Raw genomic sequence first — 15,370 nt, forward strand, 5'->3', positions numbered from 1 at the left:
AGTGAGACTCTGTCTCAAAAAAAAAAAAAAAGATATATTTCACATTGATATCAATGGCAGGAATACAGCTACAAAGGCGTTGGGATTCTATCCCGTTCATTAACAAGGACAGTCTCTCCTCAGAGAAGCAACACTAGGAGAGAGTAGATTTCTATTTACAGGTGTAACATCTACATTCAAATCAAATACGTCTTATTAGCATGAAAAATTAAGAGTGTCAGAGATGGGAATTATCAAACCTTAGCTTTACTGATAAAAAACAGAGGGCCACAGAGGTGAAAGGCCCAGAACCTACACACAGTGGCAGATCCAGATAAGAACCCAGTTCTCTCAGAGATGCACTCCAGGCCAGAGTTGTGAGAGCAAAAGCACACTGGGAAAATGAACACTACTTAATTGATTTATGGCCCTCACCTCTAGAAGACTTCTACCCAGATGTGTGCTTAGTTGAGAGCACGGCCCTGCAAAATAACCATCATCTGTAATCTCCTGGCAAAATGAATTATCCGTTCTTGCTCACAGGATCCCCTCATTCTCAATAAGGGATCTATGTTGCTAGTTTAACAGAATGCCTATGGTGGTAATTACCTGAGTATACATTTATCAAAACCCATCAATTTGTAATTAAAATACATACCTTTTATTGTATATAAATTCTACCTCAATAAAATCAATTTAATAAAATTAGCATGCCTGAATGGATTCTTCAGTTTTTATCACAGGCCTCAAAGTATTGGGGCTCCCATTCTGGAACCTTTGGTTCCTACCCAGTTCCTGCCATTGCTGTCTATGGAATGCATCTTGGTTATGCCCTCTTAGTTTGGGAAACAGCCTTCTAAACACACGAGTTTGTCAGTACAGGCTCTAAAACTTTATGTTAAAGTCAGGGACATCAAATGAGCCCTGACCCTGAGCTAACCACTAAGGGGCCTTATATGTCACTATGAGTCAAATCATGTCCACTTTAAAACTTGCTGTCGTGGAAGTGTGATTCTTAGTGTGTATCCTCTGCCTATGGAACAGATGGTGGAGCATAATACTCAAACTGACAAATGTGCAGGACTCTGTTGAAAGCTCCAGTTACTGCGCGATGGGTACATATGATGGAAAAGCTGTCGTGCAAAAAAAAAGAAAGTCACAGCCCATGTTTAGAAAACACCTCAATATTACCTCCTTATATACGTAAGGTATGAGTCACAGTATCCAGAGCAAGCACTGTTAAGAAACATCTCATCTGATCTTCACAAGGCCTCATGTAGTGCCAGAAGGACAGGAGTCCTGCCCATGAATGACATCACTACCATCAAAGGCCTCCAGACTGCAGGCCTGCTGAGACTGTCAAGGATACAGCTCTAAGGAACTGGTTAGGGATCAAAGGTTACTGGCAAGAACACTAGGATGATTCTTCAGCATGACAAGATTTGTAATTGTCCAAATCACCTAAAATTGCAGGTTAGAAGATATCCAAGCCGTATTTTGCTTTTTAATTGTTAGTTTCACATTTTAAAAGAAATTAGAATGATTAAGTCATATCAAAATAAGTACTGCCTCCTGCCATAACTCTCTTTAAGTAGAATGTTAACTTAATAAATCAAATAAAAAATAACAAATAAAAAGTCGTTTGACTAGATGGAATTGTTACCTCCAAAACCTCTCTTACTAAGATCTCATTCAAGAAAGAAAAATAGAAGTTTGAAGAACTTGTTAATTTTGATCTCATTTAATCAAGCTTATTTTAAACTTTCGTATTTTTAAATATGAAGATTTGGCAAAAATATTTGCAATATTTAAATATAAACAGGAATAAACATAATCTACTTTTTTTTATTTTTAAAACACTAAGAGGCATGTTTCATGTATTTATACTAGGTCTCTACTTTGTAAAGCAGAAGGGGCTAGAAAGAATATCAGGCTAAAGGAATTCTGGGGAGGAAAGAGGTTAAAAGAAAGGGCATCTTTGGGCTACTGATGGGATCAAGAAAGAATGTACAGAAGCTTCTACAGAAGGGAAATTGGGAGGAATTCAGGAACTCAGGATCTGGGGGTCAATAACCATATAAATTACCTATGATTATCCCAATTTTACAGATATTAAAAAGTAAACTGAGGCTTAAGGATCGAGATTAGCTATCTTAGAAATAATTTTTTTTTAAAGTATAGGCTCTCAAAGCTTCCATATCATAAGAACCAAGTAACACTAAAACTCTAAAACAGTATAAACGCCTGCAAAATGCTGGCATGAGGGTTACAGTAAGATTTTAAGGGTTTCCTTGAAGTGTAACACATTTGCCTTATCAGGCCCTGTTTAGCCGAGACAAAATTAAAGACTTGCTGTATCTCCTTGTCAGACCATGTACAGAGAGAAGCCGTCCTACACGCACAGATTTCTCTAACCACTGAGCATTTATTTTAATCAAACTTTCAGAAAGATTAACAGTACAGCATTTTTCTTCCAGCTGAGTGAAAACAGAGGGCGGCAGTCTTTGACTTTCATATACGCTATACTGGACTTTCAAACAGTGATGTCTTTAAATACTCTCTTTTGCTAAAGATCTTTTTCATCCTTCAGCACGGTGTCTTTTCACTGCCTCTCAGCTAGCTGTTACAACTCAGCAGAATTATCCACCTTGGAAAACAATGTTTTTGCCATTACTTAAATTTTTCTTTGCATTTTTGCCTCTGCTTTATACAAATATACAAATAAGAAAGTACTAACACTAGTGTTAAACAGAGGCCTCAGACTGTCTTAAAAGATAGAAATCTCTAGGTATGTTCAAAGTGATGAATTCTAGACCTCCCTCTGCTCTAAGTAAACTTTTGGTTCAATAAATAGGAGGGAGGGGAAGAAGAAGAGAGGAGAGGAGAGGAGGGGAAAATTAAGGAACATATTCTGAATTCTGAAAATAAATCACTGAAGAATGTTTCTAAAAGGGAAGGGATAATTATAACATTTTTTTATAATAATATTTTTTATCTCTTTAGAATCCCAAACTCCATCACTTGTGCAAATTTTATACATGGAAAAATTATATATGAAAGAAGGGGACTTTCAGCATTTTATTAAAAGGGTAACAACAAGATCCAAATATCATTTAATTTTTAAAAAATTTTCTTTTTAGAGACAAGATCTTGCTATGTTGCCAGGCTGGACTCAAACTCCTGGGCTCAAGGGATCATCTTGCCTCAGCCTCCCGGGTAGCTAAGACTACAGGTGCCACTGCACCCAGTTTGCCTCATTTTCTTTAATCAACTGAAATCATATCTGACTCAAAGTATTGGAAAGGGTTTTTTGTTATTATTACTATTCTAGTACATCTCTAATAGTATAAACAAGTCTTTTGGTCTGTGACAGAAATGACTTTTTGACGATCCAAAAATGTTTAGTAGATGCTAATTAATAACAAATCCCAAAAGATTCAGGAAAAAAAAAATTACTTTCTCTCTCAACTGGATCTCATAAAATTTCCATATACTGTACCATGTTTGTAGATCATATAGTAATTTGTGTCTATAGACTTCAAAAGACTACAAATTTACTCATATTAATATGAAAAATAATTATTCAAAACCCAAGTTATAGTTTTAAAATGAAACCTCCACGAATGTCTTTTAAAAGATAGAGCTAGGGTCAAGGCCAAGCTTTCATTCGAATACTTTATTCAGGAAAGACCTCGTGCTTATAGCGTGCTAGATACTAGGATAAAATAGCAAAAAAGAGATAGTCTAACTGATAGTTCAATTTATGCCAGTGATCCAGTAGCAATATTCTAAAACTAAGGAGCCATAAATATACTTAATATTATCATTTAGCCAGCAATTCTCTATCTTTGCCAAAGAATAATGTGAAATTGTCAGATGCTTTGCTGAATTCAAGTAACTTAATGAACACAAACAATATGCCAATGCGAGGACCACAAAAATTAGTGAGCTATGGACCTTGATCTCAAGAAGCTCATAATTTTGAATAAGAGATAAACTATGTCTTGGCATTCCTCCAGTCGACTAAAATAGTAATCCCATAAAAATGAGTCATCCTGTATTTCATCTTCTTACTCTTAGTTATATCCTGCTGCAAAATTAGAATACATCTTTTCTCTCTTGGTGTTTACAGGTTCCAAATATTTGTAGACTTATGTCTCTACTTCACTGACTCTCAGCCAAGGTGAATATATTTAGCTCTCTTTCTCCTTTCCTTTTAAAGCAGTTCCTCAATTTAAATGATCTTTTTGGTGACTTTATTTAAATTCCCTATTTCTGTATTAAATTCTAGGATCCAAATGACACAATTAAAATACTCTTCCTGATAGAAAATCAATCATAATGAAAAATACCAATCTTTCTGATGATGTAACGCTTCTGTGTGTGATGTCCCAAACACTGGCTTTTATTTACTTTTTCAGGGGTTATATTATTACAGTGCAAATTTATATTTACTAACACCTTTAATTGTATGGATTTTCCAGGTTTCTCAATCAAATGAAAATTTGGTGAGCACTCTGAAATGGTCGTGACTAACAAATAGTGTAAAGCCAGATTTCTTACAGCAATAGAAAATGAAGCATTAAAAAAAAAAATTAGGGCTGGGCGTGGTGGCTTATGCCTGTAATCCTAGCACTCTGGGAAGCTGAGGCAGGAGGATCACTCAAAGTCAGGAGTTCGAGACCAGCCTGAGCAAGAGCGAGACCCCGTCTCTACTAAAAATAGAAAGAAATTAGCTGGACAACTAAAAATATATAGAAAAAATTAGCCAGGCATGGTGGTGCACGTCTGTAGTCCCAGCTACTCGGGAGGCTGAGGCAGAAGGATCGCTTGAGCCCAGGAGTTTGAGGTTGCTGTGAGCTAGGCTGACGCCACGGCACTCTAGCCCAGGCAACAGAGCGAGACTCTGTCTCAAAAAAAAAAAAAAAATTAGTCATTGACTAAAACAGCAATTCTACTCCTAAGCTCACAAAAAATGATTTTTCAAATGTCTCCATCATCCTTTTGATACCATATTCATACATGGTATATTTTATATTTCTGTATCTACCACCAATTATAAAGTAAACATACAGTTTAAATCTTCTACTCCTGAAAGTACTTTGGCAAAACCATGACAGTATAGTGCAGATATCACGACTCATGATCAGTGAAAAGAATTGAGGAGGCTGTCACAGACTAGATTCCTGTTGGTTCAAAATTTCAAATCTTATTAGAGTTACTTGAGGAGTGGAGGCATTCAGTAAATGTGTGAGTAAAACATAAACAAGTGCTATCCTAGATCAGAACCACATTCAGAACACATTTTCAATATTGTGGTCATGCTATGGACAAAGTAATAATAATCAGTGGTGGTTTCTTTAGTGAGGGCAAAACCTTCATTCTGTTGCTCACAAACTTTCAGTACTTCAACAAACAAAAAGACACCCCCCTCGCCCCCACCAAACTCTCTAGCCTGATATGTAGGGCCTGTCTCAGTTTCTAGTCTTACTTCATGCTACCCCAATTCAGCGTATCCATATTTCAGCCAGGCAGAACACCATGCCCTTTTTTGAGATAATCCAAGTGCTTTCTAACCTCAGAATTTTTACATCCAGCACTCCCTTAGGTTGCCTTCAGCCCCTAAATCTCTTATTTAAATTCCACATGTCCTTTGAAGTCTAGCTCAAATGCCACCTGCTCTCTGACACTTTCCTGTAACCCCTACTCAGAATCTCTTCTGACCTTGAATAGCATTTAGTCTGTACCACTCATGTAGCTGCAAGCACATTCTCTCTCATCTATCGTACAGTATAATTGTTTGTGGGCATATCACATTTCTTCTCTCAGACTGTAAGCTCCTTGAGAAGAAGGTCTTTGATGCAGTCGTATTTGTACTGTCCCTATCCCTCCACGCTTTATCCATTCAAGAAAATAATAAATGTTCACTGAGGACAGTGTGTTCGAATACTTGATCCAAAAAATGTAATAATATCCTCACTGATACTCACTCACGGAGGAAATATTTTGTCAACACCTCTTGTGTACAGGGGTAGTGGTGTACAAAAAGAAGCAGATATAGACCCTGCTCTTTCAAGAAGTTTACAGGCCAGGAGATGATGTAAGACATCTATATAAATTACTATAATACTAATAGGTAAACACCATGAGAAAAGTAAAAATGAAGCACAAGAGGAACCACTAACAAGAAGAAATTATTTCCACGTAGAAATGGACATGATAAGTTTTAACATTTCTGCTGAACCCTGAAAGACAATAAGTATTTGAGTATGTAGCTAAGACAGGGGAAATAAAGGCCACTGAGGCAGGAAATCTCAGGAGGATACAGGGAACAACCAATAGGTTAGTAGTAAAGTGTACGTGAAAAATGAGCAGGAATAGAGAAGAATTTTAAAAACAGTTGGAGCTATATCTGGTAAGACCCTGAAAGCCAAATAAGGAACTAGAGCTTTCATCCGTATGCAGTGAGGAACTATTTCAAAGTTCTTGGCCGGGCACGGTGGCTCACAACTGTAATCCTAGCATTTTAGGAGGCCAAGGTGGGAGGATTGCTTGAGCCCAGGAGTTAGAGACCAGCCTGGGCAATAGAGACCCCCCCCATCTCTACAAAAAATAGAAAAATTAGCTGGGCCTGGTGGCACATGCCTGTAGTCCCAGCTGAAGCAGGAGCATTGCTTGAGCCCAGGAATTGGAGGCTGCAGTGAGCTATAACTATGATGACACAACTGCACTCTAGCCCCGGTGACAGAGGGAGAGCTTGTATCGAAAAATAAAATAAATAAAAAATAAATAATATTTCAAAGTTCTTGAGCAGGAGCTGAGTCATTAGTTAGAAGGGCTAACATGGACTGGAGCAGAAAGAGATTGTTGACAAGGAGATAAGTTAAGAGGTTAGTACCATAACACAAGAAAGAGATAATAAAGGCCTGAACTAGGAGTGAGGCACTAGAGATAAAAATAGATGAATGGTTCACGGTTTTAGCATCAGAGACATTAAAAAAGAAAAGAAAAAATATGAACGGAAAAGATATTTCAGAGACAATACTGAAAGAATTTGGCAAGTTCTGGATGTAGAGTGCAAAAAAGAGTCTGCAGAGAGGTAAAAGAAGTTTCTAGGCTAGGAAGAGTGTAACGCCATAACCAAAATAGAGGACACTAAAGCAGCAGCAAGTTTGGACGGGACAAAGCTGAGTCCTGGTCAGACTGAGTTTTAGTACCAGTGGATATTCAGGTGACAATATCATGAGTAAAATGTGTTAAACTATGCTGTTTAGAACAAAATATACAATTTTGTGAAACAAGAGAGAAGAGCTCAAATTAATTAACCTTCAATAAAAGACTCTGATCAATGATTCAAACAAGATTATAAATTCAAAAATATAACTCTCATAGGTGAAATTAAGCACATAGCAGATTAAAAGCCCATTTATGAAGGAGGTCACGTCATTATAAGAACAATCTCATATACCCAACGATCATTTTAAAACATGCTGACTTATGGCTAATAGTAAAGTGGATAGGTGGAAGTCTTGAAGAACCTTTCAGTTAAAAATTATAATTTACTATTTCTGTTAAAATAAAAATTATATTTATCATTTCTGTTAAAATGGTAAATGCATCTTTTGTGGGTCCTATCATCTGGCTTTAATTTAACGACAATGCCACACCAAGAGGTGATCAAGTCATATCACTAGGCCTGACTGACAAGGTACCAAGGGATATTAACTAGATCTCTATGCATTCATTTTTTCTTTAATAAAAGACCTCTCCTCAGTTAATAAAATGGAATCTACCTAGATGTATCCCTACCATATCTCTAGAATTCTCAAAAGCCTAAGACAAAAATGATCATGATACCACTTTGGGGATGGGGGGGGCACAAAATAAAACCTCCAAAGATAAACTGAGGATAAAATAAGGATTACAGCTATTCCATAATCATATCTTCTTAAGAACAAACAAAAAATTCATCAACATAAACTGACGACAATGTGAAGATTAATATCTATCATATAATTTGATATTAATAAATGGTTGTTACATGTACACTGAATAAAAAATTAAAGTCAAACATTTGAATTATGGCTAATTTGCCTAAAAAGTATATCCCACCTATTAAGAATTATTTATTCATTTATTTATTGTTAATGCTGATAACAAAATTCTTTTTATCAGATGCCATGTCAGTATTTCAGTTTAGATCTTAAGGGAAAAACATGGGAACCCAGTCTTTAATTATGTTTTCAGTAATGATGAACAATAACATGAAGAACAAACTGGATTAAAACGTACTATTTTCACATGCAATTACTCCATTAAAATTAGGCAGTAATCATTTGCTTAAAATCACACTGACATTTTATAGCCATGCATAAATATAATGGAATTATATATACATCAAATGTTAATAATGGTACTCTTTTGATTATAGGTTTATGGGTTTTTATTTCCTTCTTTTTTGCTTATGTGTATTTTCAAAATTTTCTATAATTAACGTTTTATTATAATTGTACCAAAAAGAAAAGATATTTTTTAAAAGAGGAGAAAAAAACATATTGATGAATTTAAAAGAAACATACTTACCAAGTCTCTGTGAAGCACCCAATTTGCATGGAGGTAATGGATACCATCAAGAATCTGGTAAAGTAATGATTTAACCATAGATCTTGGCAACTGCATGGGTTTTTTATTTGCTTTTGATGCACGGTGAAACTTAATAATATGCTAAAAATCAAAAAATAAAACATACTATAATAATATATTCTTTGCTAATATCTATGCCAATAAAATACAAGCCGATGCTGTAATAAATGCTCTGTATTTTAAAATTACTTATTAAAGGCCAATAATGACAGGAAGAAAAATAATTTGAATAATAAGGTCGACTAAAATTGAATCTATGTTGGGGGTGAATGTAATCATGTTAATTGGGGTCAAAATGACTATATTTACTGAAACCATTAAGATTTTCATTAAATAGGACCAAAAGGCAAAAAAGGTTGATATCTAACAGCTGCTTAAGAATAGCATTAGTTATATTCTCTACTGATAGAATGAAAGATTTAAAAAAAGAAGAAAAAAATTGTAAATCTTTCTATTCTATAAAAAGTTAGCACCAAGTGCATTTGGGTAACATCACTGACTATGTGTATACTTGAATTATTGGGAAAGTGCCACATTCTTTTGGCACAGAATGAATTAGGATATATTCCTAGGAGTTAATATTAAATAGGTAATCACTAAAAAGGAGGAAGGAAAGAAAAATTGGAAATTCGATCCCACTGAAATATATACAACTGGATCATCATATTCAAATTTTTTCATCCACATAGTATACTGTGGGTTATAAAAACATTGTAATGAAAGGGAAGAAATGCTACCTGCTCCGCAGTCCCCACACTGCCACCTCCATCCCCACCCACCCTCTGTCTAAAACATGCCTAATGGACACTGAGGGCCTTCAAAGCCCTGTTCAAACAATACTGGTAAAGTCATCAGTGTTCTACTAACTTTAAAATGACCAAATGTTACGTAAAATCATTGAGCTATTTATGCAGCTTTCCTAATTTTTATCAACTGTTCAATAACATTCACTTGATTTTAAAAACTAACAGAAAATTAGAGTTTTATACTATAGCAGCAATTTCCATTACAAATATAATGGGGGCCACATATGTAACTTTCAACTTTTTAACAGTCACATTAGAAAAAGAGAACCAGGTACAATGAATGTGTGCACCATATTGTACAGTGCAGCTCTACAGGATCTGACTAGTCTAATGCACTACATCTTTCATCACACTACTGATGTTCAAAGTGAAGTACATGCGTTATCAATTAGACCTTGGTAGACATTTAGGAGAATACAGAAAAATGGAGAAAATACAATTTTTATGAATATCCATGAAAAAAATTGAGAAAAATACACTAGAGATTCTTATCAGTATCTGCTATAATAGCAAGAATTCTAAAAATTCCTTTAATACCTGAGTCTGTTAAAGTTATTCCTAAACAGATACATAATTTATATAGATGACAAGCCACACCATATTGAATCAAAATTTAATTACCCATAATTTTAATTTACTGCCAAATTTGAATTTTTTTTACTTTTAGCAGTTCTTCAGATAAAATGTTCAAATGTTCTGATTCCTAATCTTAAAAGTTAAGAATTAACAATTTTTGCTTTTATTATATATTGATAAAGTGTCTTTAAAATTTGCACAGTCACACACATACTTCTTAAATTTTTTGTAATTATTATGGGCGTACATATACTTCTATCTGGTGGAGCTAGTTTTAAACAGAAAAATGCTTCAGGGGGTTGACCTTCACTTGGAAAGAGAAACTATTCACAAGCACATAGCTGGTTAAATTTGAACTACCGTGAGTATCACAAAAGAAAGTAATTTTCACCACACATATTACTAAACTGCCACTAATTACTTGCATGAAATTATAATCTCCCAATCATTAAAATTTTCTGAAATGAAATTTTTGAATATTACAAATACTGTGTTCTCAGTAAAATGTTAGTTTACTGCACAAATTCTTTAAAATTAACATTTACATTTATTATATTTATTTTGGGTTTAACAGCCTGAAATAGGGTATATTAAATTTATTTTGAACTATGGTTATCAGAGCGATCTTTTCTTTCTGTACATTAGCAATATGGACCATATACATATGTGCTCCATACCTATATAAAATAATCCTAAAAATACAGTGAGTTTATACTTACCCACAAGTCATGTTCTGCATAATCAAACAGCAGCCACACCTTCCTGTCACTGTGAGAAAGGAACACCTTCTGCAATGCGATCACATTAGGGTGCTTCAATTCTCGCAAAAGCTAAATGCAAGAGAAAGAGAGGGGTCACTAGTCTATTAGCAAGGAAGTGGAAATGATGAATTTCTTATAACTATTTCAAAATAAAATTTTTAAAAATTTAGAAAATCCAGGTAAGCAAAATCAAAGAAAAAAATACCACCCAATACCACTACTCAGAGGTAAGCTCTGACAACATCCTGGTGCATATCTTTCCAATCCTTTTTCTATGTGTATGTGCATGTTTTTAAAACAGGATCAATTTAAATGGTAAAATGTAAAATGGTAAACAAAAGTGGTATCATATTGGTAAAGAATTAATTATACTTTGGTACATGCATATCTCTTTTACTAGAGGAATAGTTCCTTGGGAGGCAGTAATCATATATTGACACTGGTTATATCCACCCCAGCACAGTATTGGTGCTCAATAAATATTTGACAAAAGAAGGAAAGATATCTAACATTCTCTATACTTATCCATGCCCAGACTGTATGGTTAAGGTTTTGTTTGAATTGAGTTTAAGGAAATGACTCTTATACCCACTGATAAAAATAGGAGTTGAGAAGAGGTCCTGTAAATAGAAAAAAAAAAAAAGGAATAGGCCTTCACAAAGTATAAGCTCCAAGCTGGACTTTGACAACACGGAAGAAAGACCAGATCAGCAAGTGAATACGCAGCATTTGGCACGTAACAGACAGTCGCTTGATAAAATATTTAACAACGACGTTAACTGTTCAAGGTAAAAGCCTTATAAATATGCCTGCCTCGGGCTGTCCTTAACCAAGGTTCACATTTCCTAGGTAGAAACATACTCAAGTGGATAAATATTTTGAATAACTTTTAAAGGTGAAGCTCTGTGGAAGATACAAAAAGGAAAAGGGAAGAACATATCTATTGAATACGTTGTATGTGCAAGATGATTATATACAAAATGTTTTTCTCCCATTTAATCCTTATAACAATACAATGATGCACACAGAACCCAAAGTCCAGTGTGATAAAAACTTGACCAACGTCTAACAGCAAGAAAGAGAAGGGGTTTAGACTTAAATAGATCTGCCTGATTCCAAAGTCCATGCTTTTTCCACCACAGCTCAAGTGCTTGTCTTCAATTCCTACAACGTAGTAGGGCAGACAGACCTATAAATAGATCGATGAGGCAGAGAAAAATAACTACTTACCCATTCTAATAACTTTAATATCTTTAAATGAGTAAAGTGTAGCTTGAGTGCCTGTGCTGGAATCACGTAAAAATCACCTGAACTCCATCTCTGGAATTTTTATAGACTACTTTCCAGTTGCCTATTTCTTTACTATTTTCAGTTACAGACTTCCTAGTTCTCAATTCTCTCATTTTGGCTCTGTACCTCAGCTCTTTGTGTTCATCTACACCTTGAAAACTCTGCTTTAAAGTGCTCTTCCAGTTATAAATTGGTCACGATTCCAGGATATGACTCCCTTGATTCTGCTTCTAACCCACGTGCCCTGGAACACAGCTAAGAAGTTAAGAGCTGGGAGGGGCTGGGCTGTCCCTAGCCCACCTTCCACTTTTCACAGCCTGCCTCGGGGGTGTTCTCTCTCCATCTCCTGTTGGGTCTAGGTGGGAAAGGGAGGCTGAAAGGGAAATGAACAGGGAAGACATAACAGTCCTACTCCCTTTAGTGGGGAGAGAGATTAGGCAGTGCTCAGCTATCAGCTGCTCTCTCAGCTGGTACTGTCTAAGAAATACAAAGCAGCTCTGCTTCTTGCTTCAGATGCAAGTGTTAGACATAATATGCTTCTCATTAATGATGGAATCAGAGAAAGTTGTATTTTGCAGAGATGTAGAGCTACAGCTAAAATTTGCTGCTTTTGAACGCTTTAGGCTGACTCTTTCAAATAATATTTTTAATGATCCCATCGCCCCAGCCAGCCTTGAAATCCTTGGACCCTGGTAAAAGGCCTCACCCCAGGCATAATGACTTGTCTCCCTCTTTCTGACTCCTTGGTATTGACGAACTTTGAGAGTTTGCCTTTATTTTCTTCCAAAAATATGTTCTCTATACAGCCTAAAAGAGATATGAAGGTGAAATTCCACTTTTGCATCTCAGCCAGGCTCCTAAAACAACACACACTTGCACAGACTCCGGATTCCTGGACCTCACCTGTCTGGGAGAGGGGATGACACTTGCAGCAACAGTTAATCAACACCTCTAAAAATTACATTCTCTGTAACTAAAAATTGTTGATCCCTTTACAATGAATTCATTTTAAGTAACATGTTAAAAAAATTAATCTGACTAGATAATACATTTACATGGTTCAAAAGTCAAAATTACATACAAGGATAAATATTGAAATGTCTCACTACTACTGCTCTTGCCTCCCTGGAGGTAACAACTTTTACTAGTTGCTTCTTTAATCCTTGCAATGTTTCTTTATGCACATAAAAGCAAATGTGAATTTGTATTTTTATCCTCCCTTATTTACACAAAAGATAGTATAATATACAACTGTTCTGCATGTTATTTTTTTTTACACTTAATTTATCCTGGCTATCTTTCAATATTACTACAGTATCAATATACAGACATCTTTCTTGTTCTTTTTTACAGCCGCATGGTACCTCTAAGATCACCTTTTTTCTTGTGGTAAAATACATATAACATAAAAGTTACCACTTCAACCATTTTTAAGTGTACAGTTCAGTGGAATTAAGTAAATTCACCATCACCACTACCCATTTCCAGAACTTTTTCATCATCCCAAACTGAAAATCTACACGATTAAACAGTATCTCCCTATTCCCCCAGCCCCATTCTGTAGCCCGTGAATCAAGGCATAATTTCGACTACCAAGTCTTATTCTTTAAAGTAACACATTTTGAAAGCCTATGGCTGACATAGACAGTGATTCCTCTGATGGATCTGGGCAATGTTAAGTCGAAAACCTTCTGGAAAGGATTCACCATTCTGGATGTCATTAAGAACATTTGTGATTTATGGGAGAAGGTCAAAATACCAACATTAACAGGAGTTTGGAAGAAGCTGATTTCAACTGTCATGGATGACTTTGAATGGTTCAAGATGTCAATGGAGGAAGTAACTGCAGATGTGGTGGAAATAGCAAGAGAACTAGAATTATAAGGAGAGCTTAAAGATGGATGTGACTGAATTGCTACAATTTCATGATAAAACTGGAAGGGAAGAGGAACTGCCTCTTACAGATGATCAAAGAAAGTATTTGTTTTTTTCTGAAGCTGTAGTGAGCTATGAAGAAAGTGGTTTCCTGAGATGAAATCTACGCCTGGTGAAGATGCTGTGAAACACTGTTGAAAGAGCAAGAAAGGATTTAGAATATTCCATAAATCCAGTTGATAAAGCAGCAGCGAGGTTTGAGAAGATTGACTCCAATTTTGAAAGAAGTTCTACTTGGGTAAAATGCTATCAAATAGCATCAAGTGCTATGGAGAAATCTTTCATGAAAGGAAGAGTCAACTGATGCAGCAAACTTCATTGTTGCCTTGTTTTAAGAAATCGCCACCCCAGCCTTCAGCAATCACCACCCTGATCAGTGACCAGCCATCAACATCGAGATAAGACCCTCCGCCAACAAAAAGATTACAACTCACCGAAGGCTCAGATGATCATTAGCATTCTTTAGCAGTAAAGTGCTTTTTAATTAAGGTATAGACATTGGTTTTTTAAAAAATTTTTTGCCTCACCCACCCCTACATTGTTTTTTAGACATGCTACTGCACACTTAATAGACTACTGTATAGTGTAAATATAACTTTTATATGCACTGGGAAAAATATGTGTGACTTGCTTTTTTGTGATATTCACTTTACCGCAGTGGTCTAGAACGGAACCTGCAATATCTCTGAGGTGTGCCTGTAGATGAGGGAAGAATGTAAAGCATACTACTACATGCATTCCCTAGGAATTCTTCCCTAATCCCCAAATTTGCATTTTCTAGCATAGCAATACACACTTTCTTTTTCTGCATAACTGTTATGGTTTTTTCTACCCTACAGGTTTCTGTAAGTCACTAAATATAATTGTGAAGGTAGACTGAGGAAAAGAAATAGCAAACTGATGTCACTTATGTCCATTTTGTCTAATGTTACCTATGTCTCCTTCTAATTCCTCTTTCAGCCTCATCTCCATCTCTAGGAAGAGGTCTAGAAATCAAAGCAAGAGACAAGGCAAAGACCATATACAATAAGGCAAAGGCCGGCACAAACAGGAAGAAGTATCATCATTGAGGTCTCCAGTGTCACTGAGAACATGTTAGGGAAAATGGGTTAGTGGAGAAGCCACCTGTTAGAAAAGGTACCACACTTTGACTACCTTCTGTACCTGTTTTCATGGTCATACCACTAAACAAGTGAGTGATCTATACATGTGTCTGTTCTAAGTGATTCTCCTTTGAATGCGTTATAACATTGGTTTGGTTCTTTCATTTAATAAGTTAAATAAAATCTTTAAAATGTGTTCATTTTATATCTGTTTTGGTTTTTTTTTTTTGAGACAGAGTCTCGCTTTTGTTGCCCTGGCTAGAGTGAGTGCCGTGGC

General features: G+C 35.7%; 1 protein-coding gene across 2 annotated transcripts in view; it reads right to left on the reverse strand.

Moving 5' to 3' along the window:
* Positions 1-15,370, reverse strand: part of CDK19 (cyclin-dependent kinase 19) — a 197,888-nt gene that overhangs the window by 36,942 nt on the left and 145,576 nt on the right. For both annotated transcript variants that reach the window (XM_012651233.1, XM_012651234.1), the window contains exons 3-4: positions 10,724-10,834; positions 8,563-8,703 (exon numbers count right to left, since the gene is read on the reverse strand). In XM_012651233.1, the coding sequence (XP_012506687.1) occupies positions 8,563-8,703; positions 10,724-10,834 (252 nt within the window). The remainder of the gene's footprint in view (positions 1-8,562; positions 8,704-10,723; positions 10,835-15,370) is intronic.

This window comes from Propithecus coquereli, unplaced genomic scaffold, assembly GCF_000956105.1.
Source record: "Propithecus coquereli isolate 6110/MARCELLA unplaced genomic scaffold, Pcoq_1.0 Scaffold35, whole genome shotgun sequence".
In the NCBI taxonomy this organism is placed as follows: Eukaryota; Metazoa; Chordata; class Mammalia; order Primates; family Indriidae; genus Propithecus; species Propithecus coquereli.